This window comes from Saccharomyces cerevisiae, chromosome XI, assembly GCF_000146045.2.
Source record: "Saccharomyces cerevisiae S288C chromosome XI, complete sequence".
In the NCBI taxonomy this organism is placed as follows: Eukaryota; Fungi; Ascomycota; class Saccharomycetes; order Saccharomycetales; family Saccharomycetaceae; genus Saccharomyces; species Saccharomyces cerevisiae.
Window position 1 is genome coordinate 78,784 of NC_001143.9, and position 19,878 is coordinate 98,661.

General features: G+C 38.7%; 11 protein-coding genes and 1 non-coding gene across 12 annotated transcripts, besides 3 other annotated features; 6 read left to right on the forward strand and 6 right to left on the reverse strand.

Annotated features, from left to right (window-relative positions):
* Nucleotides 1-82: 82 nt before the first annotated feature.
* Nucleotides 83-1,099, reverse strand: SDS22 (type 1 protein phosphatase-activating protein SDS22; the record flags this gene model as incomplete). The annotated part of the gene is made up of 1 exon (NM_001179759.1): nt 83-1,099. The coding sequence occupies one exon, from the start codon at nt 1,097-1,099 to the stop codon at nt 83-85; it is 1,017 nt and encodes a 338-aa protein (NP_012728.1).
* A 277-nt stretch (nt 1,100-1,376) lies between these two features.
* On the reverse strand, nt 1,377-1,754 carry ACP1 (acyl carrier protein; the record flags this gene model as incomplete). The annotated part of the gene is made up of 1 exon (NM_001179758.1): nt 1,377-1,754. One exon carries the CDS (start codon nt 1,752-1,754, stop codon nt 1,377-1,379), a length of 378 nt encoding a protein of 125 aa, NP_012729.1.
* A 497-nt stretch (nt 1,755-2,251) lies between these two features.
* Nucleotides 2,252-3,856, forward strand: DPH2 (2-(3-amino-3-carboxypropyl)histidine synthase; the record flags this gene model as incomplete). The annotated part of the gene is made up of 1 exon (NM_001179757.1): nt 2,252-3,856. The coding sequence occupies one exon, from the start codon at nt 2,252-2,254 to the stop codon at nt 3,854-3,856; it is 1,605 nt and encodes a 534-aa protein (NP_012730.1).
* Nucleotides 3,857-4,163: 307 nt separating this feature from the next.
* Nucleotides 4,164-4,767, forward strand: CNB1 (calcineurin regulatory subunit B; the record flags this gene model as incomplete). The annotated part of the gene is made up of 2 exons (NM_001179756.1): nt 4,164-4,215; nt 4,292-4,767. 2 exons carry the CDS (start codon nt 4,164-4,166, stop codon nt 4,765-4,767), a joined length of 528 nt encoding a protein of 175 aa, NP_012731.1.
* A 257-nt stretch (nt 4,768-5,024) lies between these two features.
* Nucleotides 5,025-5,332: a long terminal repeat (Ty1 LTR).
* A 92-nt stretch (nt 5,333-5,424) lies between these two features.
* Nucleotides 5,425-5,508, forward strand: YNCK0004W. Its single transcript has one exon. It is a non-coding gene; the product is annotated as a tRNA-Leu (tRNA).
* A 412-nt stretch (nt 5,509-5,920) lies between these two features.
* On the forward strand, nt 5,921-7,120 carry HYM1 (Hym1p; the record flags this gene model as incomplete). Its single annotated transcript, NM_001179755.1, has 1 exon — nt 5,921-7,120. One exon carries the CDS (start codon nt 5,921-5,923, stop codon nt 7,118-7,120), a length of 1,200 nt encoding a protein of 399 aa, NP_012732.1.
* A 321-nt stretch (nt 7,121-7,441) lies between these two features.
* On the reverse strand, nt 7,442-10,003 carry PXA2 (ATP-binding cassette long-chain fatty acid transporter PXA2; the record flags this gene model as incomplete). Its single annotated transcript, NM_001179754.1, has 1 exon — nt 7,442-10,003. The coding sequence occupies one exon, from the start codon at nt 10,001-10,003 to the stop codon at nt 7,442-7,444; it is 2,562 nt and encodes an 853-aa protein (NP_012733.1).
* A 2-nt stretch (nt 10,004-10,005) lies between these two features.
* Nucleotides 10,006-10,504: an origin of replication (ARS1104; Putative replication origin; identified in multiple array studies, not yet confirmed by plasmid-based assay).
* Nucleotides 10,501-12,753, reverse strand: FAT3 (Fat3p; the record flags this gene model as incomplete). The annotated part of the gene is made up of 1 exon (NM_001179753.1): nt 10,501-12,753. One exon carries the CDS (start codon nt 12,751-12,753, stop codon nt 10,501-10,503), a length of 2,253 nt encoding a protein of 750 aa, NP_012734.1.
* A 1,207-nt stretch (nt 12,754-13,960) lies between these two features.
* On the reverse strand, nt 13,961-14,515 carry MTR2 (Mtr2p; the record flags this gene model as incomplete). The annotated part of the gene is made up of 1 exon (NM_001179752.1): nt 13,961-14,515. One exon carries the CDS (start codon nt 14,513-14,515, stop codon nt 13,961-13,963), a length of 555 nt encoding a protein of 184 aa, NP_012735.1.
* Nucleotides 14,516-15,715: 1,200 nt separating this feature from the next.
* On the forward strand, nt 15,716-17,482 carry ASH1 (DNA-binding transcription repressor ASH1; the record flags this gene model as incomplete). Its single annotated transcript, NM_001179751.1, has 1 exon — nt 15,716-17,482. The coding sequence occupies one exon, from the start codon at nt 15,716-15,718 to the stop codon at nt 17,480-17,482; it is 1,767 nt and encodes a 588-aa protein (NP_012736.1).
* Nucleotides 17,483-17,973: 491 nt separating this feature from the next.
* On the forward strand, nt 17,974-19,374 carry SPE1 (ornithine decarboxylase SPE1; the record flags this gene model as incomplete). Its single annotated transcript, NM_001179750.1, has 1 exon — nt 17,974-19,374. The coding sequence occupies one exon, from the start codon at nt 17,974-17,976 to the stop codon at nt 19,372-19,374; it is 1,401 nt and encodes a 466-aa protein (NP_012737.1).
* Nucleotides 19,375-19,580: 206 nt separating this feature from the next.
* Nucleotides 19,581-19,740: an origin of replication (ARS1125; Autonomously Replicating Sequence).
* Nucleotides 19,612-19,824, reverse strand: YKL183C-A (uncharacterized protein; the record flags this gene model as incomplete). Its single annotated transcript, NM_001184557.1, has 1 exon — nt 19,612-19,824. The coding sequence occupies one exon, from the start codon at nt 19,822-19,824 to the stop codon at nt 19,612-19,614; it is 213 nt and encodes a 70-aa protein (NP_878109.1).
* Between the last annotated feature and the right edge of the window lie 54 nt (nt 19,825-19,878).

The window sequence follows — 19,878 nt, forward strand, 5'->3', positions numbered from 1 at the left end:
GATCAAAATCCTACATTATATATATATATATATATATATGTTTGTGTGTGTATATAAAAAAAAAATCATTTCTTGATCAAGATCAGCCTCTTATATATGTCGCATCAATCTTCTGTAGGGATGGAGGTAAGTTCATAGTCAGTTTTCTTCTATACGAAGTCTTATTTTCCAGTTGAATAGGGTTTCCCTCCAGATAAATGGTCTCCAAGCGTGATAGGGCGGACAGGTTTTCACCCAAGCTCTCAAAGGATTGATCTATCTTGTTAAAGGAGGCCCATATGTCAGTTAAATTTGACAGGTGGTTCAAGTTTTCCAGGGAGGTAATTTTGTTGGAGGTCACGTCCAAAGTAGTTAGTTTTAGGTTTTTCTCTAGACCTTCAATCTTGGTGATGAAATTATGTGACAGATAGAGCTCTTCAAGATTGGTCAACTCTTCTAGATTTTCAATTTTTTTTAATTTATTAGATTGGATGGACAATATCTTCAAATTCTTTAAAGGATGTAAGTTAATAAGTCTTGGTATGGAATTTTTACCCAACCAAATTTCTTCCAAGTTTGACAGACCTTCGAAGGAATCGGGTTCAATAGAATGAACCTTATTACCACCTAATTCTAAGTTTTTCAGTGATTTCAAAGTGGACAGATTTTCAATTTTGGAAATGCTGTTCTGCACGAAGTATAAATTCTCCAGATCAGTCAAATTTTCTAGATTTTTGATGTGCTTGATCTTGTTAAACGACAGGTCTAGAGACGTTAATTTGGTGAGCTTATTAACATTAGAGGAGATATGTTTAATTTTGTTATCGTAAAAATCAAGGTCAACAATCTTGTCATGGGGTAAAACTTCCACTTCGCTTATGCTTTCGATCAGGTTCTGTCTGAGACATAATTGTTTCAAATTCTTGAACCTATAAAGGTTCAAATCTTCTAACGATTTGATTTTTAGATGGACCAAGTCAATAACCTCTACATCATCAGGCAGATCTTGTGTCAGTTCCGAATCTGCAGTGATGAAGTCAGGATTTGTATCGTCTACAACCTCAATCTTGTGTCTTTCGTCTTTTTCTTCACTATCTTTGTTAACTGAATTCTTATCCATAATGATGGCTATGTGGTGCTAGATTTCTTCCGACTTCTTGCTATTTTCATTCAAAAGGTTATACATGTTTTATTTTTCAACAGTACCTTAATATATAATAATTCGGGGCCAAAATAACAAACAACGAGAAAAAGGGAGGAGAGAGTAAAGTATAGTATTAACAGGGCTGGTTATATAGATATATATATATACGGGTCAATCGATCTATTTATATACATACGAATATAATATGACATGGGGGTGACACGATACAATATAATAGAGCGGGGACGGACACTTAGTTTGCGTCGGGATTGGAAGCGATATAATCGACCGTTTCACCAACACTTCTCAACTCATCAGCCACTTTGTCAGGGATTTCAATATCAAATTCTTCTTCAATAGCTACGAGCAGCTCGACAGTGTCCAAGGAGTCCAACCCCAAATCCTTGTGAAATTGGGTATCGCTGGAGATTTGCTTGTTGGCAATGTTGGGAGAGTTCTTATCAAACGCCTTGATAACATCAATGACCCTTTGAGAAACCTGATCTTTGCTCAAGTTTGCAGAATAAAATCTTTGTGCGAGTATGGTGTTGGACATAACGGAACGGCCCATTATAGTGCGGTACGCAGAAGGTGCCACGCGGGAAGAAATGCGGCAAACGGATCTAAACATGGCAAGGAAGGTGCTGTATTGAGTTAGTTGTGTTGTTTGTACTAATTACACTGCAAGTGTGACTATTCTTCCTTTTGCTTCGTCATCACCACCTTTCTCTTTTACTCAGAACCCGTTCGAAGGGGCGAAGAAAGAAGCAATTGACAAATAATCTGTATTCCGTCAACAGTGATATATGTCACGTGACTCTGATAAAACTCCATGGAGTCTCTTCGGAGTGTATGTGTGAAAAGAATAATACATATAAGACATCTACAGGATCAGTCTGATAGTTTTAATGCTATGGTAGACTTCAGAATGTCTTTTTAAGTATGCCATTTGGTTAAATCTGTCCTTTTATATGTACTTGGTGCTTCTTTTTTCTTTACTTTTTTTTTTTTCAGTGAGAAGCTCATCGCAACAAGAAGAAAAAAGACTAGTTCAAAGGTAAAAGAGTTAAGATGATTAGTGATGGATTTCTAAGTGGCAGCGTTGAAAGATCGTGCAAAGGTTGAAAAATGGAAGTTGCACCGGCCTTATCGACTACTCAGTCGGACGTGGCGTTTCAGAAGGTGGAGACACATGAAATTGACAGGTCTTCATACTTGGGGCCATGTTATAATAGCGATGAGCTTATGCAACTTATCTCGGCTTATTACAATGTCGAGCCTCTCGTGGGTTATCTGGAACAGCACCCGGAGTACCAAAACGTGACCTTGCAGTTTCCTGACGATTTAATCAAGGACTCCTCGTTGATAGTAAGGCTGCTGCAATCGAAATTTCCCCATGGGAAGATAAAGTTTTGGGTTTTAGCTGACACAGCGTACAGTGCATGCTGTGTAGACGAGGTCGCTGCTGAACACGTACATGCAGAAGTCGTGGTACATTTTGGTGACGCATGTTTGAACGCCATCCAAAACTTGCCCGTGGTTTACTCATTCGGAACTCCATTTTTGGATTTGGCACTGGTGGTGGAGAACTTTCAGAGGGCATTCCCAGACTTATCCTCCAAAATTTGTTTGATGGCAAACGCACCCTTCTCTAAGCATTTGTCACAGCTGTACAATATTTTGAAGGGCGACCTGCACTACACAAATATCATATATTCCCAAGTGAACACCTCTGCGGTAGAAGAAAAATTCGTAACCATACTTGACACCTTTCACGTTCCCGAAGACGTAGACCAGGTGGGTGTGTTCGAAAAAAATAGCGTGCTGTTTGGTCAGCACGACAAAGCAGACAACATCTCGCCCGAGGACTATCATCTTTTCCATTTGACCACCCCACAGGATCCGAGATTACTGTATTTGTCTACTGTGTTTCAATCTGTTCATATTTTCGATCCGGCTTTACCTGGCATGGTAACGGGGCCATTTCCCTCTCTAATGAGGCGTTACAAGTACATGCATGTGGCAAGAACAGCGGGATGTATAGGTATTCTGGTCAACACGCTGTCGCTACGTAATACAAGAGAAACTATCAACGAGCTGGTCAAGCTTATCAAAACTCGTGAGAAAAAACACTATTTATTTGTTGTCGGAAAGCCAAATGTGGCCAAGCTAGCAAACTTTGAAGATATTGATATTTGGTGCATTCTCGGTTGTAGCCAAAGCGGTATCATCGTTGATCAATTCAACGAGTTTTACAAGCCCATTATTACACCTTATGAATTAAACTTGGCCTTGAGCGAAGAGGTCACATGGACCGGGAAATGGGTTGTGGACTTCAGAGACGCCATTGATGAAATCGAGCAGAATTTGGGCGGACAAGATACCATCTCTGCCAGCACAACTTCCGATGAACCGGAGTTTGATGTAGTTAGGGGAAGATATACTAGCACATCAAGACCACTGCGAGCGCTAACGCACCTGGAGTTAGAGGCGGCCGACGACGACGATTCCAAACAACTGACTACAAGACATACCGCCTCAGGTGCCGTCATTAAAGGTACTGTATCCACTTCAGCATCAGCACTGCAGAATCGTTCGTGGAAAGGTCTAGGAAGCGATTTCGACTCTACTGAGGTTGATAATACTGGAGCGGATATCGAAGAAGGTATTTCCGGTGTCGCACGTGGTTATGGATTTGATCGCGAAGACGCTATGAAAAAGGAAAACAAATGACTCTTATAATTTGTTTCCCTCGACTTCTCTATTTAAATCCAAGATTTTAACTAATAAACTATTTAATAATAAAACAATTAACTCTTTATATGGAAGCCTTGGAAATTAGCCGCCAAAATGGGATATACATTCCGTGCGAAGTGACCGCGTGGAAGGCCGGGTATCATCTTAAAAATCACTAGTTTCTTTTTTAGCGGAATGCAATAAAGGTGCTTTGTGCTGGTGTGGTTTACACGGAACATCTAGTAGCTAAAACTTGGTAACTCAATGGTGATCAGAATCCATAGAAGCATTTTTATTTCTTAAAATGGGTGCTGCTCCTTCCAAAATTGTGGATGGTCTTTTAGAAGATACAAATTGTATGTACACTTCGGAGTGAGGAAAAGAAAGAAAGGGGAAATTAACCGATTTTACTAACACTGACACTTTGAACAGTTGATAGAGATGAAATTGAAAGGTTAAGGAAGAGATTCATGAAATTAGATAGAGATAGCTCAGGGTCTATTGATAAAAATGAATTTATGAGCATTCCTGGCGTTTCGTCAAACCCTCTTGCTGGACGTATAATGGAGGTTTTCGATGCTGATAATAGTGGGGACGTGGATTTTCAAGAGTTCATCACAGGATTATCCATTTTCAGTGGGCGTGGGTCCAAGGACGAAAAGTTAAGATTCGCCTTCAAAATCTACGACATTGACAAGGACGGTTTCATATCCAATGGTGAGTTGTTCATCGTGTTGAAGATTATGGTAGGTTCTAATCTGGACGATGAACAGCTGCAACAGATAGTAGATAGGACGATAGTGGAAAACGATAGCGACGGCGACGGACGTTTAAGTTTCGAGGAGTTTAAGAATGCTATCGAAACCACAGAAGTGGCCAAGAGTCTGACATTGCAATACGATGTGTAAGACTAGGGGACACTTCATTCATTTATGGTATGCCAATATTTTTAAGAAAAGAAGAATAATACGCGATATTGTTTTTTAAGGAAGGAACGCACACTCGCCCAGTTAGAGTGCTGATGATATATACATATATATATGTATATGTAACAAACAATAAGAAAGCAATGATACAACATAGAGATGAGAGAGAGCATATATGTCAGCGACGAGATATACCAAGATGGAAGCTGATCTCATGTAATAACTGCGGGGTGTACTTTGATAATTTTTGGGATTCCATTGTTATTAATAGCTTTGATATCAGACATACAGAATACCAGAGATTTTCCTCAAAAATATGGCAATGCACAAAGGGGGATCAATAGTTATATAAATTAAGATTATTACTTCTTCTTTGTTTTATGTGTTGTTATTCACTATCCCACTGCATTATCAATCCTTACATATCAGCTTCCGTTAAACCCGATGACTATCTCTCAATCATCATACTATCTTCTTACACCGTATATGATAATTACCAGCAATACTAATGCTAGGAGACAGACCATCTTTGATTCCTATTCCAATAAAGTTAAACTGTGATATTGGTTTATTGGATAAGTTCATATCCTAAAACGTGTTGACAACACTTCGGGAGTTTCCAGTAAGTAAAATTTGTATGGAGGGTTGGCCGAGTGGTCTAAGGCGGCAGACTTAAGATCTGTTGGACGGTTGTCCGCGCGAGTTCGAACCTCGCATCCTTCAGTAATTTTTTTTTTTAATTTATTTTTGTGTTGCAAGCGTTGATCCTTTCCATTATGCAGCCATAAGAGGAGGCTGGATATGAATTATTTATTACCAATATAAGGAGCATGTACCGTTGATTTTGAAGAGCCAATTGCTCCAAATTTTGGATTTTGTGTTCGAAAAAGGGAAGATTGCTCCAAACGCAAATAAGGAGGAAACCCGCTGATTGCACTCTTGGAAAAATAAAAATAAAAAGTGGTCTCAGAATTGTTTCAAAAGTGGCACTGACACAATATTTACAGGCGTTGATAGCTTCTTGTTTTAACAATACGATTTAATCTCGGAGTAGTTAAGCCAAAGAATACGTGTTATCCGTAAGAGGCTTATTGCACGTAATCCCCAGTATAAATTATCCGCAAATCGAAGACAAATGTTTAAGAAATACAAAAATCAAGACTTGGACATGGCATTTTGGTGGAAGAAAAACCCCAAGACCCCTTCCGATTATGCCAGGTTGATCATCGAACAACTAAATAAATTCAGCTCACCCTCGCTGACTCAGGATAACAAACGAAAGGTACAAGAAGAGTGCACAAAATATCTAATTGGCACTAAACATTTTATTGTCGGTGATACGGATCCTCACCCAACTCCGGAAGCCATTGACGAGCTTTATACTGCCATGCATCGTGCCGACGTGTTCTATGAACTGCTACTTCATTTTGTGGATTTGGAATTCGAAGCAAGGAGAGAATGCATGCTTATATTCTCTATATGCCTTGGATACTCTAAGGATAATAAATTCGTCACAGTAGATTATTTAGTCTCGCAACCAAAGACCATATCTTTAATGTTGAGGACTGCGGAAGTTGCTCTACAACAAAAGGGTTGCCAAGATATCTTTTTAACGGTAGGGAATATGATTATTGAATGTATCAAATACGAACAACTTTGTAGGATTATATTAAAGGACCCTCAACTATGGAAATTCTTTGAGTTTGCGAAACTGGGTAATTTCGAAATCAGTACGGAATCTTTACAAATATTAAGTGCCGCATTTACTGCACATCCTAAATTAGTGTCTAAGGAATTCTTCAGTAATGAGATTAATATCATAAGATTCATTAAATGTATTAACAAGTTAATGGCTCATGGAAGCTACGTAACGAAAAGGCAGAGCACTAAACTGTTGGCCTCATTAATTGTGATAAGATCTAACAACGCGTTGATGAATATATATATCAACTCCCCAGAAAACTTAAAGCTCATAATGACTTTAATGACTGACAAATCTAAAAACTTACAACTTGAAGCTTTCAACGTATTCAAGGTGATGGTAGCAAACCCAAGGAAGTCAAAACCTGTTTTTGACATTCTTGTTAAAAACAGAGATAAACTATTGACGTATTTTAAAACTTTCGGTTTAGATTCTCAGGATTCTACTTTTCTTGATGAAAGAGAATTCATCGTTCAAGAAATTGATTCCTTGCCGCGTATAATTTCGTCCACAACAGAAGTTTCTAATAATAATGCATCCTCAAGTAACGTCGCCAGTATAACTTCTCCATCATCAGTAATGAACAATCAATCATCCATCTTAACACATTCAACTTCACCTGATTCAAGATAACTATAAAACTTGGTTCACTTTATAAAAAATGGAAAGTTCTCAGGCAGTGGGTCGTGACATGAATATTCAAAAGTAAAATTATATATAGGAAAGTGTTTATTTGCATAAAAAGGGAAAAATAGTTCAGACTTTTGTATTTTTACGTATTTATACAAAAAAAGGTTGGTACCGGAGGCTGAGGAAGCCAGTACAGTTGGATCCGGTACATGGAATTGAGCAATCAACCGTAAATATGAGCGCTTTCTCAAGATATTAAATTATTATAAAACAATTTATTTATCCAATTTATACATGATTTGGATCCTCCTTTGGCTATGTATGTTACCTCTCCTTTCCTTCTTCCTTTTTTGTTTTAACTTTTTTGTTCAAGCTTTTATTGTTTCTTAGTAAATTTGATGATGCTGAACTAGATGGTTGGGAAAATAGTGGTAATCTCTTACTAGTCTCCTGCCCTGTAGGTGATGTGATTCGCTGCCCTTTATTTGCATTAAACAATGCATTAGATTTGGACGTTTTTGGATCTTCGATCTTTTCAAAAAGATTCAGGTTAGTTTCTGATTTACGAATGATGTTGGATTCTTTAGCAATTGTCAGATCTTTCAACTTCCGCTCCCAAAGTGGCACCTGTTGATCCAAGATGGCATTTAGTTCAAGAAGTTTTTCTTCATTACATAACCTTTCCTTCGGGTTAAACGGTCCAAATTGGTATCCGCCTTTACCATCAAATTTTAACAGATAGTTATGAAAATGCCATAAACTTGTCCTGTGGCAAACTGATATTAACGAGATACCAAAATTTTGCGCATTTTCGTACATCCTTTGTTCCATTTCTGGGGCTACTGCAGATGTACATTCGTCGAGCACAGCAAACTTGGGTTTATGATAGTACATCCTTGCCATAGCTAACCTTTGTTGGACACCAATTGTTAATTCTTCGGACCAATTTCTTACTATACTGAATGCATCACGAACTTTAATGGCGCATGGTGACTGATTGTCTTCCGTCGACAACTGCTGTGAATCATTTTTGGAAGTCCTTTGCGCCAGCAGAAGTGACATATTTTCAGTGACTAAATCCTCCAAATCTAATAATTGCAGAATTTTTATTAAATCTGCATCGCCTAGATCATAATCATTGTGATATCTTTCTTTGAATTGTTCAATACTGTCTGGATAAATAATCTGTTCCCTGAATGTCGACCTATTGCCCATATACGGCCTTTGGGGTAAATAAAATATTGCGCAATCTCTATCCACAGTTCTACGCGGCATTATTAACTTGGATTGATGATTTTTATTGGGAGTCGCCCTTATCGGCCAAAGCCCGCCTAGAATACGAAATAATGAAGATTTACCGCAACCGTTGGGCCCAATAATTAGTAGATGATTTCCATGCTTCAGATCAAAACTTAGCTCCGGTACTAGAACTTGATTGGCAGGTGTTATTAAAGGAATATTTTCAAACTTTATCCTTGAATCATCATATTCCACTATACACCTTTCATCTCTTGGTTCTTTTTCGTCATCACCTTTATTAGCATCCAACAAATCATTGAACTTGTTCAATCTCAATCTGATACCGCGTAATTGTTGTATATTTCTCTTCAGTTCCACAAATCTTCCGATAGAGCTAGATGCAGTGACTAATAATCTTCTATTTGTGATGAAATCAGCCGTCATATCATTCCCGGGTTCCTTAAGCTGTAAGGTGTCTTCACTAGGTTTGTTTTTGAAAAATATTGGAATCGAGCATAGTACCAAGCCAGCTGCGCCCCAAGTATATTTAATGACAAATGCAGTAGCAACATCATAAATAGCTCTTGCCTTTATTTCTCTGTTTAAAAATAGCACCAAACGGTAAAATGAATAATCAACGTTTTCTAGTTCCCTCTTTTGCCCTCTTAGCAGTGCAATTTCTTCATTGCTTGAATGTAGATTCGAGTGTAAAGATCTGAACCAACTTTCCAAAGATGCGCTTGCCATAGTTAACCTAGTGAAATTCGGTTGAATCAATTTTAGTAATGAATTGGAGGCGTAGACAATTAAGCCCAGTGCCAAAGTTCCTTCACCCATAACACTAGTGTTTGAGGTTAATAATTTGAATGAACAGAGGATCAAATCCAGCATTGGCTTTAATAGCTGATTCAGTAATAATGACGAGTTCATTGAAAATGTGTAAATATCTTTTGTCAAATTATCCTGAATTTCTGAAACAGATTCAGCAGAAGCTACGGAATAGAAAGTATGGTGATTAGATAGATACTTTGAGAGTAGAAAGTCTGAAACTTTCCTATTAATAGTGACAGCACAAAGTTTTGTCGTGTAACTGATCAGTGAATTAATAAAACTGGCGGGAATTCCAAGGATCATCCATTTCCCCAACAATATCTTTGTGAAGTTTGCGTATTGAGCTCTTACTAGTGTGGACACTAATTGACCATCTAAAGTAGCCACACGAAGAGACAGCAATGTTCTGATGTTCAGAAGAATAGCCTGTGTAATAAATAAAATGAGGCACTTCTTATCATGAAGCAAAAGTTTGAACAAAAAATCTACCTTTCCTTTTCGCTCTCCCCCCTTATGATTAGTCTTGCTTTCTTTATCAATTATTATTGCACCATCTTCTGAATCTGTGCTATGTTTGGAGACTATCGTTAACTCTTCTTTGCTACTTTCATCTTCCTCTCTATCTACTGCGGTTTCTTTTCCCTCTTCAATTTTCTTATTTTCTAAAACCGTTGACTCAGAATCCTTCTTATCAGTTTTGTTGTTACTAGAACTGGAATTTGAATTGTAAAGCGTGGCTAGCAACAATATTATGTATGAAGAACGCAGTAAATTTACTCTATGCTTCTGATAAAATGCAGAAGCTGTTGAGATCATTATAAAATCTTTCTTCGGTAACTTTTAATTGTATTATTATCCCTTTTGAGTCTTTTCCATATTCAAGACGAACAAAATACAGATAACAATGTTGAAGACGTTTGTTTTGTACCGGATTGAGGACAAGATGATACTTAAATATAATATTATCTTTGATCGAGCAAAGCCATCAATATCATCATCTAACATTCACTTTACTCCACATTTCATTGCCGCCCTTAATCTTTCGGAGGGTGGTAAAAACTTTACGGTGATAGTTGTAATTAACGCCGAAGGAATATACATCAAAGACGAAAGAACATTAATTGCATATATTCCAAAAATATGAATAATTACCAAATTATTATTAATTTTTGTTTTGAAATTTAAATAAAGCTATTAAATAAGGATGATGGTGTGGTATGTACTATAATTCAATATAAGAGATTAAGATAACGCTGTAAATGGTTTGGTACAATTGAAAAAAAGTGATAGAGCATTTACGAAAAAGAAAAAAATTATGCTACCAAATGTGCATTATTGTTAACAGGTCCATTTGAATCTTTTGGTGTCACGTCGGGGTGACTTAGCTCTGTTCTATTACTCGTACTACCTGTGACATCTGTATTATTGGCAGAACTACTGTTGTCGATAGCGGTTATTTCATTACGATTCACCTGTTTTTCGAAATCAGCATCATCATCATCACCCAAGTTATGGTCGCCGAAACGGTCTGCAGAAATGGCAGAACCATCCCCATACGTGTAAATTTCGCCTTTCCTATTCGTCACAGATCCGGACATGTAACGACCACTCCGTCTGTTCCTCCACCACGTATAAATTATCAATCCTGTGGCGATAAAAGACAACGCAAATGCTGTCCATATCAGCCCTGTATAGGCGGGACCGGCTTTAAACACAACACCATATTTATCATCTGCCGTACCGCTCTTTATAATGGCAATCATAACGGATATGATAATGGCTGCCAATACAGTGGCTACACCAACGCAAACGTGTAGAGCTAGGGCAATGAGCCATAATGGTTGTTTGAACATATATCTGTTAAAGTACAGTAATATAATAAAAATCATGGTAAAGAAGGAAAAGATGATCGCTAAGAGGTTCAAAGCCAAAACAGACCTCACTGCTGGCACATATTGGTGCTCTCTGTGTAAAAGTTTCCCTTCTAGGTAAAGATCGTTGGCGCTAATATTCAGGGCGTTCAGATATGGTTGGAAGTCTGATGTGACTAATGCGTCATAAATAATCGATCTAAAATCCAAGTTTTGTACAGCATGTGGGGAGTTACAATCTAGGATCTTGTTTTCCAGGTTAGCATGGCATAGCGTGAAAATGGATAAGCGATAGTAAATCGGAATTTTCAGATACTCTAGTATATTCGGCGTCATGGCGTTCAATTCTTCTGCGGAAATCGGTTGGACGGATTTGGCATCCGCTAATATATCTAAAATGGGCAAGAAGGTCTGAGGGTTTTCTTGAGCCCAGGAAGTCAGCGTCACTAAAGATGAAAATGTTGTTTTAGGATCAGTGGATGCCCCTAAAAGACTGAAGAGATATGGAATGTACTGTACGGAGCTTGAATTACCGGATAGGCCCGATTGTAATTCGGACAAGATGGACAAAGTTTCGTTGGTGTTACTCGAGGAGCTTATCACATCATCTAATCCAATTAGCTGTTGAGTAGATTGAGTTGTATTTGTCACCGCAGCTAGAGATTGGACCGAAGTGACAACCATTGTCGAGTTGTCCGAATTTTCCATCAATTGGGTTAAGGCAGCAAACGCCTTTTTTGCAGATGATGACTGAGTGAGGTTTTGTTCCAGCAAATCAGATAGAGTGCTCAATGTCTGATTTGTAGAGGTGGTCTGGTTTAGCAGCAATTCCACTGCATCAAATGCGGGGGCGCTTGCCTGCGGCACTAGTGGTTGCAAAGTACTAAACGTGTTATTTAGGGAACCTCCGTTTGAAATTGTGTTTTGTAACTGAGTTAATAGTGTTTGGGCTAAAGAAGATGAAATAGTAGTGTTCATCAAGGTCGCCAGAGCCGTCATTGTAGCTGTTTGGTTCGTGGAGAAAGCGAATAGCCTGAATACCGGTAACAATTGCGCCTTTTCTGACATTGTCAGATTATTCAGAGTTAGCAATGCATCTGTGGAATTCTGTGGGTTATCGGAGTCTTTTAATAAGTCCAGAACCAAAGTAGTTGAGTCACTGGAAGAGTTAGAGCTTGCGGAAGACAGCGAAGCAGAAACTAACCTTGAGAGGCCATCTAGTGTTTCAGTTGCGTTGTCTGAATACTTCAGCAGCCCATTAATCTCTGTCAACTGCCTCGTGCTAGAAGCAGGATTGCCGCTGATCGCTAAGGGAGCCAATTCGGTCAATGATTCGATGGTTACTGTGGTGTTGTCAGCATTAGACAAAAGCGTCAATAGCGGCGTCAGCGCGGGAGTATCAGCAATATTTTTCATGGCGCCAAAAATATCATCCAAGGAGCTGTTCGGAGCCGTCAAAGCGGACCCTAATATTGTCAAAATAGGGCCTATCTGCGGGATCACCTTGCTTACATTGATGTGTTTGATATCGGCTTCACCGATGTATATATTCGTTAAGGGTTTGTAGTTGGCGGTGGAGCCAGCAGTGGCTACAATAACCAATATCAGTGTGGTGAACATGAATAAAAGGCACACAGACAATATCGTCCAAATAATTCCCTTCGACAGGGGGGTACGGTGCTTTTCGATCCTCATGTTTTTGTTGTTTTCTTTGCTTTCCTAACTCTTCGTATGAGGATTTTCGATGGAGCAGGATGAGGAGAAATAGTACCACATGTATATATCCATTACAAAAAGGTTTATATACAATTACAATAGACCCTTGTTGGGGTTTCTGAAAAAAGAAGTAGTCGATGCCATCGGCAATAATACGGAATTACGAGAAACACAATCCCGATCCTTTTTTGGGTAATTACTTCACCGATTCTACCGATTTATCATGCCAAAAAAAATTCACCGTGGGTTCTAGAAGTGCCCTTTGAGGATTGTAGCCACTCTAACCCACACGGCCTCCTTACTAGCTGACTAAGGTGACAAAACCGCAAGGACTGGAAAGTCGCCACTCATCTGAAAATTCTCAAGTTTTTCACTACTGAGTTTATGCTTTCGAATTTTTTTGTTCGGTAATAGCACGGCGGTTCGATTCAATTCCGCCGCTCCGAGCGATGCTCCGCAAAACTCAGTAATAAGCTTTCTGATGGTTCACCCCTTTTTTAGCACGCGGGGTGTAACTCAACAGAAAAATGTGCCATAGAACAAGACTAGGCAAAAGCCAAGGAGCGTTTGCCATGAACTTCCACAAGTAAAGCTCGTTGACCAGTTGATCAGTTGAGGGGGGTACACACGACTAGCGCTTTCAGATATTAAAAAGTTTAGATGTAGGTTTTAGCGGTAACAGTTATATAAATCGTGTTTCTTCTCTTGATGAAACAAAAAAATGCTAGAAAAACTTTGTCGTTTCTTACTTTTGGTGCGCTTTGCAGTTTTCGTGGCTAGACTTAGAATCATTTCTCCTCAGATTTCTTGATTAAAGTTTGGTGCGAAGCCCTACTCTAACATTGGTGTTCTTCTTTTCATTCACGCAAGTTAAGTCCAGGAAGGTGAGCAAATGCTCATCCTTCTGTTCATGCGTGACGGCTGAATTATCCTTATCTGGCGTACCCGTGCAGCCGTTTCCGTGCCTCGGTTCCTCCGAGATATCCTTAGGGACCGCCAGGGACCATGATTGCGTCAACTGTTGTCACCGCTCCAGAGGATCCTCTGTAACCTTTTCAACCATAAAAATAGAAAGGGCACAGGGTTGGGGTATTTGAATTTTTTTTTTGGGTTTTTTCGTATTACTTATTACTTACCTTCTTTTCTATATAATTTTGTTTTTCCCTGGTAGAGCGGAATCTTCCCACTAAATTTTTAGCAGAGAATCCTCGGGTTTGTAAACCATGTTATAGTTAAACCCCGATATTACACCATTAAAATCATTTCTAAATATGCGGTCGTCGATGATCAGCTGCAGGGAAATGCCAAAATATGGACCCCATAGAGGTCTTGGCTTGTTCATATCGTTGGGTCGATTTCTGTTCCCAGTGTTATTTGGTTGAATGGGAACAGTCGCGTCTTGCCCCATCTTGTCTCTGCCGCTTTCGTCGAATCTGACTTTGCAATTGACGTTGCATATCAACGTGCCGGATCCCGGAATAGCGTGATAGTCTACTCCTGTTAGGGCATGTTGTGTTTGTACGACCTGGTTTTGCCACATTTGCAGAAAAACTGTTGCTTGCGCGAAGGGGGTAGCATTAAATATTATTCTGCAGTTGTTTGGATTAAAAAGCTGTACGAATTGGGCCAATTTGTTGGAGTCCGGATCATCCAAATGCGCTAATATCTTCTTCGTAAATGTGGCCGTTATTTGTGCTTGATTTGCGTCATTCATTACCATAGTATTACTATTGGTGTTCATATTTCTGTTATTACTGTTATTAGTTTGGCGTTTTGCCTGACGATCAGCCTGGTGGGGCCAAGTATATACTATAAAAACAGGTTAGTTACTTGCTCTATGCGTTTGCGCATCCTCTTTTTACTTTTTTTTTTTCAGTAAAGCCTAAGCATAAATCGTTTTATACGTACGACACGTTCAACTTTTCTTGGTTAGTAGTGGCAATCTCTGCAATACATACAGGGAGTCATGGTCTATCATCTTGTCCAATCAAAGAAGCATCGGTTCAGATCGAGCAAACTGTAGGGAGAAAGGAAAGTAGAAATGCAGAGTGTGCTATATGTCCAATCTCGGTTTTGTAGTTTGGATGTCATTAGAGATCTACCACCCAACCGGCTGCTTTCATGTGGAACAGAAAAGAAATCGGGGCGCTTCCTCTTCTGTATTCCTTTAATTAACGTTTTTATTCAGCCATCTAACCATCATACCCCCATACGGTAACAAAACCTCTTCTAAGAAAAGAAGTCTCTGCTCCTCCGCCATCTTATTTTTATTCGCTGCGCGCGTTTATTGTCGCATCGCTAGCCAGCAAAAAGTTGGTTGCCTTTTTTTACCTAAAAAAGACACATCTAACTGATTAGTTTTCCGTTTTAGGATATTGACGCCAAGCGTGCGTCTGATTTCTACGATATGTCTCTAATTTTGGAAGGGCCATTTTATTTTTGAGGATTGGGCTGATCATTTTCCTTACGTGGATTGAGCCAGCAATACAGATCATTATTAAACTGTTTTGTACATGATGTTAGTATATAATCGTAAAGCTTTTCTAATATGTATACCTTATACATGGAACTCCACAGAACTTGCAAACATACCAAAAATCCTTTATTCTTGTTCACTCATTTTACATCAAAAAATAATATTTCAGTTATTAAGGAAAATAAAAAAATAGATTAGAGAAGCATTTTGAAGAAATAGTATATTCTTTTATTGAACCTAAGAGCGTGATATTTTTACTCGAAATAAAATACGAAAAATCTATACACTCATCTTTCCGACTACTATTGGCTCCTGCTCAAAAAAAGAGGGAAAAAAAGCTCCAAAATTCTATCTTTTCCTATCGCTCCTGTCCTATCCTTATTACGTTCATTACTATTTTAATACTATCCATTCTTTTATTTTCAGTCTAAAAAAAACATTTCTCATAACGGGAAAAGCAAAAAAATGTCAAGCTTATACATCAAAACACCACTGCATGCATTATCTGCTGGTCCGGATTCTCATGCAAATAGCTCCTATTATGACAATCTTTTATTGCCTTCATTTTCCAATTTATCCAGTAATATCAGCAGGAACAATATCACAACCGATAACAATATAAATTCAGCAAGTCCTAGGAAGTATTCGTTTCATTCGCTCAATGTGTCGCCAATTCTTTCCCCAATATCTTTGGCTAACGAAATACTTGGAAAAAAATCAAATACTGCACCAGCATCGCCACATCATATGGATTACAATCCAATTTCCTCATTAACACCAGGCAATTCACCAGAATTCAACAAGGCAAGCTTATCTCAGATTAGTTTTACAAATCCATTGAACTATGGGTCTGGCTTAGGTTTTTCCTCTAATTCACAACCTCGACTACCATTGTTAGACAGGCTATCGTCCGTCTCTTTATCTAAGAGACCGGAGCGCCCACAACAAAGCCTACCATCACTAAGGCATCTGCAATTATTACCCAGTCCTCTTTTACAAGAAAACGCAGCACGCTTCCCTGATACATCAAAACGTACATCTAATTGGAAAACTGATCTTACCCATTGGTGTAAGGATACAAACTATCAAGACTATGTTAAAATACGCGAAGAAGTGGCTCATTTCAAGCCATTAAGTATACCCAACTTAACTAATAATCAAAATAATGATAGTTTCAATTACGGCAAGGAATTGGAATCGACTAGGTCGTCCAAGTTCCATTCCCCGTCTAAGGAATCATTTGATCGTACCAAACTAATTCCTTCGATTCTAGAAGCTAAAGATCAATTTAAAGATCTTTCCAACAATGCATGGAGTATTACTCCTCCCGTCACACCGCCGATGAGTCCACCAACCAATAGAACCATGGAGCGCACGACGCTTAGAGGAGTAGAGGCCTCTTTTTTTGAGGGGAAATCCAGCAATAACGATTCAATATTCAATCCAATTATTAGTGAAAAATTGGTTCAAGAAGTTAAACATCAAAGACAATTACGTGGAAATTCATTTCCCATGCCAAATGCCAGTCACAAAAAGACGAACAGTTTCAAAGCTTTGCAAATAAAAAAATTGCTTGCGAATAGAGACATTCTATCGAACAATTCCAAATCTAATGTAAGGAAACCATCTAAGAACAAAATCTCAAAGCAAGCATCAAATGTTTTCGGTAACACTGCAAGACAATTGGTGATGAAACTCGACAACGCTAGTTACAGTTCTGTCTCTGCATCTTCATCTCCATCTCCCTCCACACCGACGAAAAGTGGCAAGATGAGATCAAGATCATCCTCACCTGTGCGTCCCAAGGCATACACTCCAAGCCCAAGGTCACCCAATTATCATAGATTTGCTCTCGACTCTCCCCCTCAAAGCCCTCGAAGATCATCAAATTCAAGCATAACGAAAAAGGGAAGTAGAAGGTCCAGTGGCTCATCACCCACTCGTCACACCACAAGAGTGTGCGTGTCGTGTCATTCGAGTGATTCGCCCTGTTGGAGGCCATCGTGGTCGCCAAGAAAGCAAGATCAGCTATGTAACTCTTGTGGTCTTCGATATAAAAAAACACATACAAGATGTTTGAACGATTTATGTCGTAAGATCCCCACAAAGGGTGAAATAAACATTATGAAATCCAATGGAATAGACAAAGAATTCGTCCCCGAACGCAACTGCGAAATTGAAGGGTACCGTTGCTTATTTTGTAATTACATAACTGAGACAGTAGAGAATTGATACATGGATAACTGAATCTCTTTCAACTAATAAGAGACATTATCACGAAACAATTGTACATTTCTCTCCTTGTCTGTGCTAAATAAACTACAAATAAAAATTCATTTTCTTTCATTTTCATTCGACACGCCGCGGCATCTTCGTTTTCTTCACCGATTAATTTTAATCTGCGCCGTGCAGATATTTTCGCCCATTTCGAAGTGAAATCATTCTAATAACTTCTCCTGCGCAATAGATTGGTCATCCTGATTTTTATTCTGAAATCGAAAATGAAAAGCATTTATTGCACTGAAATAGCGGAACCTGCTTCTAATAAGCTTAAAATTCAATCATAATAGTGTAGTTAATAGAAAGGACAGAAGAACTTTTCGTTCCTTGGTTTATCATCCAGGTTTCAGCACGGCTTTTGTTTCAAGTTTAAGTAGGTAAGATTTTTTGATTGTTCTACAACTTTTTCATAGTAATCAAAACCTTTGAATTTCAAACTTACTATGTCTAGTACTCAAGTAGGAAATGCTCTATCTAGTTCCACTACTACTTTAGTGGACTTGTCTAATTCTACGGTTACCCAAAAGAAGCAATATTATAAAGATGGCGAGACGCTGCACAATCTTTTGCTTGAACTAAAGAATAACCAAGATTTGGAACTTTTACCGCATGAACAAGCGCATCCTAAAATATTTCAAGCGCTCAAGGCTCGTATTGGTAGAATTAATAATGAAACGTGCGACCCCGGTGAGGAGAACTCGTTTTTCATATGCGATTTGGGAGAAGTCAAGAGATTATTCAACAACTGGGTGAAGGAGCTTCCTAGAATTAAGCCATTTTATGCCGTCAAATGTAATCCTGATACCAAGGTTTTGTCATTATTAGCAGAGTTGGGCGTTAATTTCGATTGCGCTTCCAAAGTGGAAATTGACAGAGTATTATCGATGAACATCTCGCCGGATAGAATTGTTTACGCTAATCCTTGTAAAGTAGCATCTTTCATTAGATATGCAGCTTCAAAAAATGTAATGAAGTCTACTTTTGACAATGTAGAAGAATTGCATAAAATCAAAAAGTTTCATCCTGAGTCTCAGTTGTTATTAAGAATCGCTACCGATGACTCTACCGCTCAATGTCGACTTTCCACCAAATATGGCTGTGAAATGGAAAACGTAGACGTTTTATTAAAGGCTATAAAGGAACTAGGTTTAAACCTGGCTGGTGTTTCTTTCCACGTCGGTTCAGGCGCTTCTGATTTTACAAGCTTATACAAAGCCGTTAGAGATGCAAGAACGGTATTTGACAAAGCTGCTAACGAATACGGGTTGCCCCCTTTGAAGATTTTGGATGTAGGTGGTGGATTTCAATTTGAATCCTTCAAAGAATCAACTGCTGTTTTGCGTCTAGCGCTAGAGGAATTTTTCCCTGTAGGTTGTGGTGTTGATATAATTGCAGAGCCTGGCAGATACTTTGTAGCTACAGCGTTCACTTTGGCATCTCATGTGATTGCGAAGAGAAAACTGTCTGAGAATGAAGCAATGATTTACACTAACGATGGTGTATACGGGAACATGAATTGTATTTTATTCGATCATCAAGAGCCCCATCCAAGAACCCTTTATCATAATTTGGAATTTCATTACGACGATTTTGAATCCACTACTGCGGTCCTCGACTCTATCAACAAAACAAGATCTGAGTATCCATATAAAGTTTCCATCTGGGGACCCACATGTGATGGTTTGGATTGTATTGCCAAAGAGTATTACATGAAGCATGATGTTATAGTCGGTGATTGGTTTTATTTTCCTGCCCTGGGTGCCTACACATCATCGGCGGCTACTCAATTCAACGGCTTTGAGCAGACTGCGGATATAGTATACATAGACTCTGAACTCGATTGAAGGATATATTTAACCACGACTTTCGCAAGAGAGACGGAGGGGGTGGGAAAAGGCTGAATGCAACCATTGTCACTAAGAATTTGAGTGTTCATGAACGAGTTATACACGCTATTTAAGAGTCAGAGAATGATGATTCAAGAAAATTCTGGCATTTTTCCTGTCCACCACTGTACGCCATTGTACACAAAAGTATTTTTTTATATTTTTTTTACAATTTTTTATAATTTTTTTTTATGTTTAGTGTATATTTGCTAGAAAGAAACAAGATCTTTTTTGGTAGTGTAAATGCTTAAACTTTGTCTCTTTTTCCTTTTTACTTTGGAAAAATGCCGACGCAAGAACATAGACATCTGCGAAAACCAAAAATAAAGTACCAATTGTACATACAAAAACAGAGAAAAAGTTCATGAACAGAACGTTACTACGGTATAGCAAGATCTTTGAATACATCCATTACTTCGGATTGTTCACCATACTTCAACACAGGCCAAGATAGACCATAGC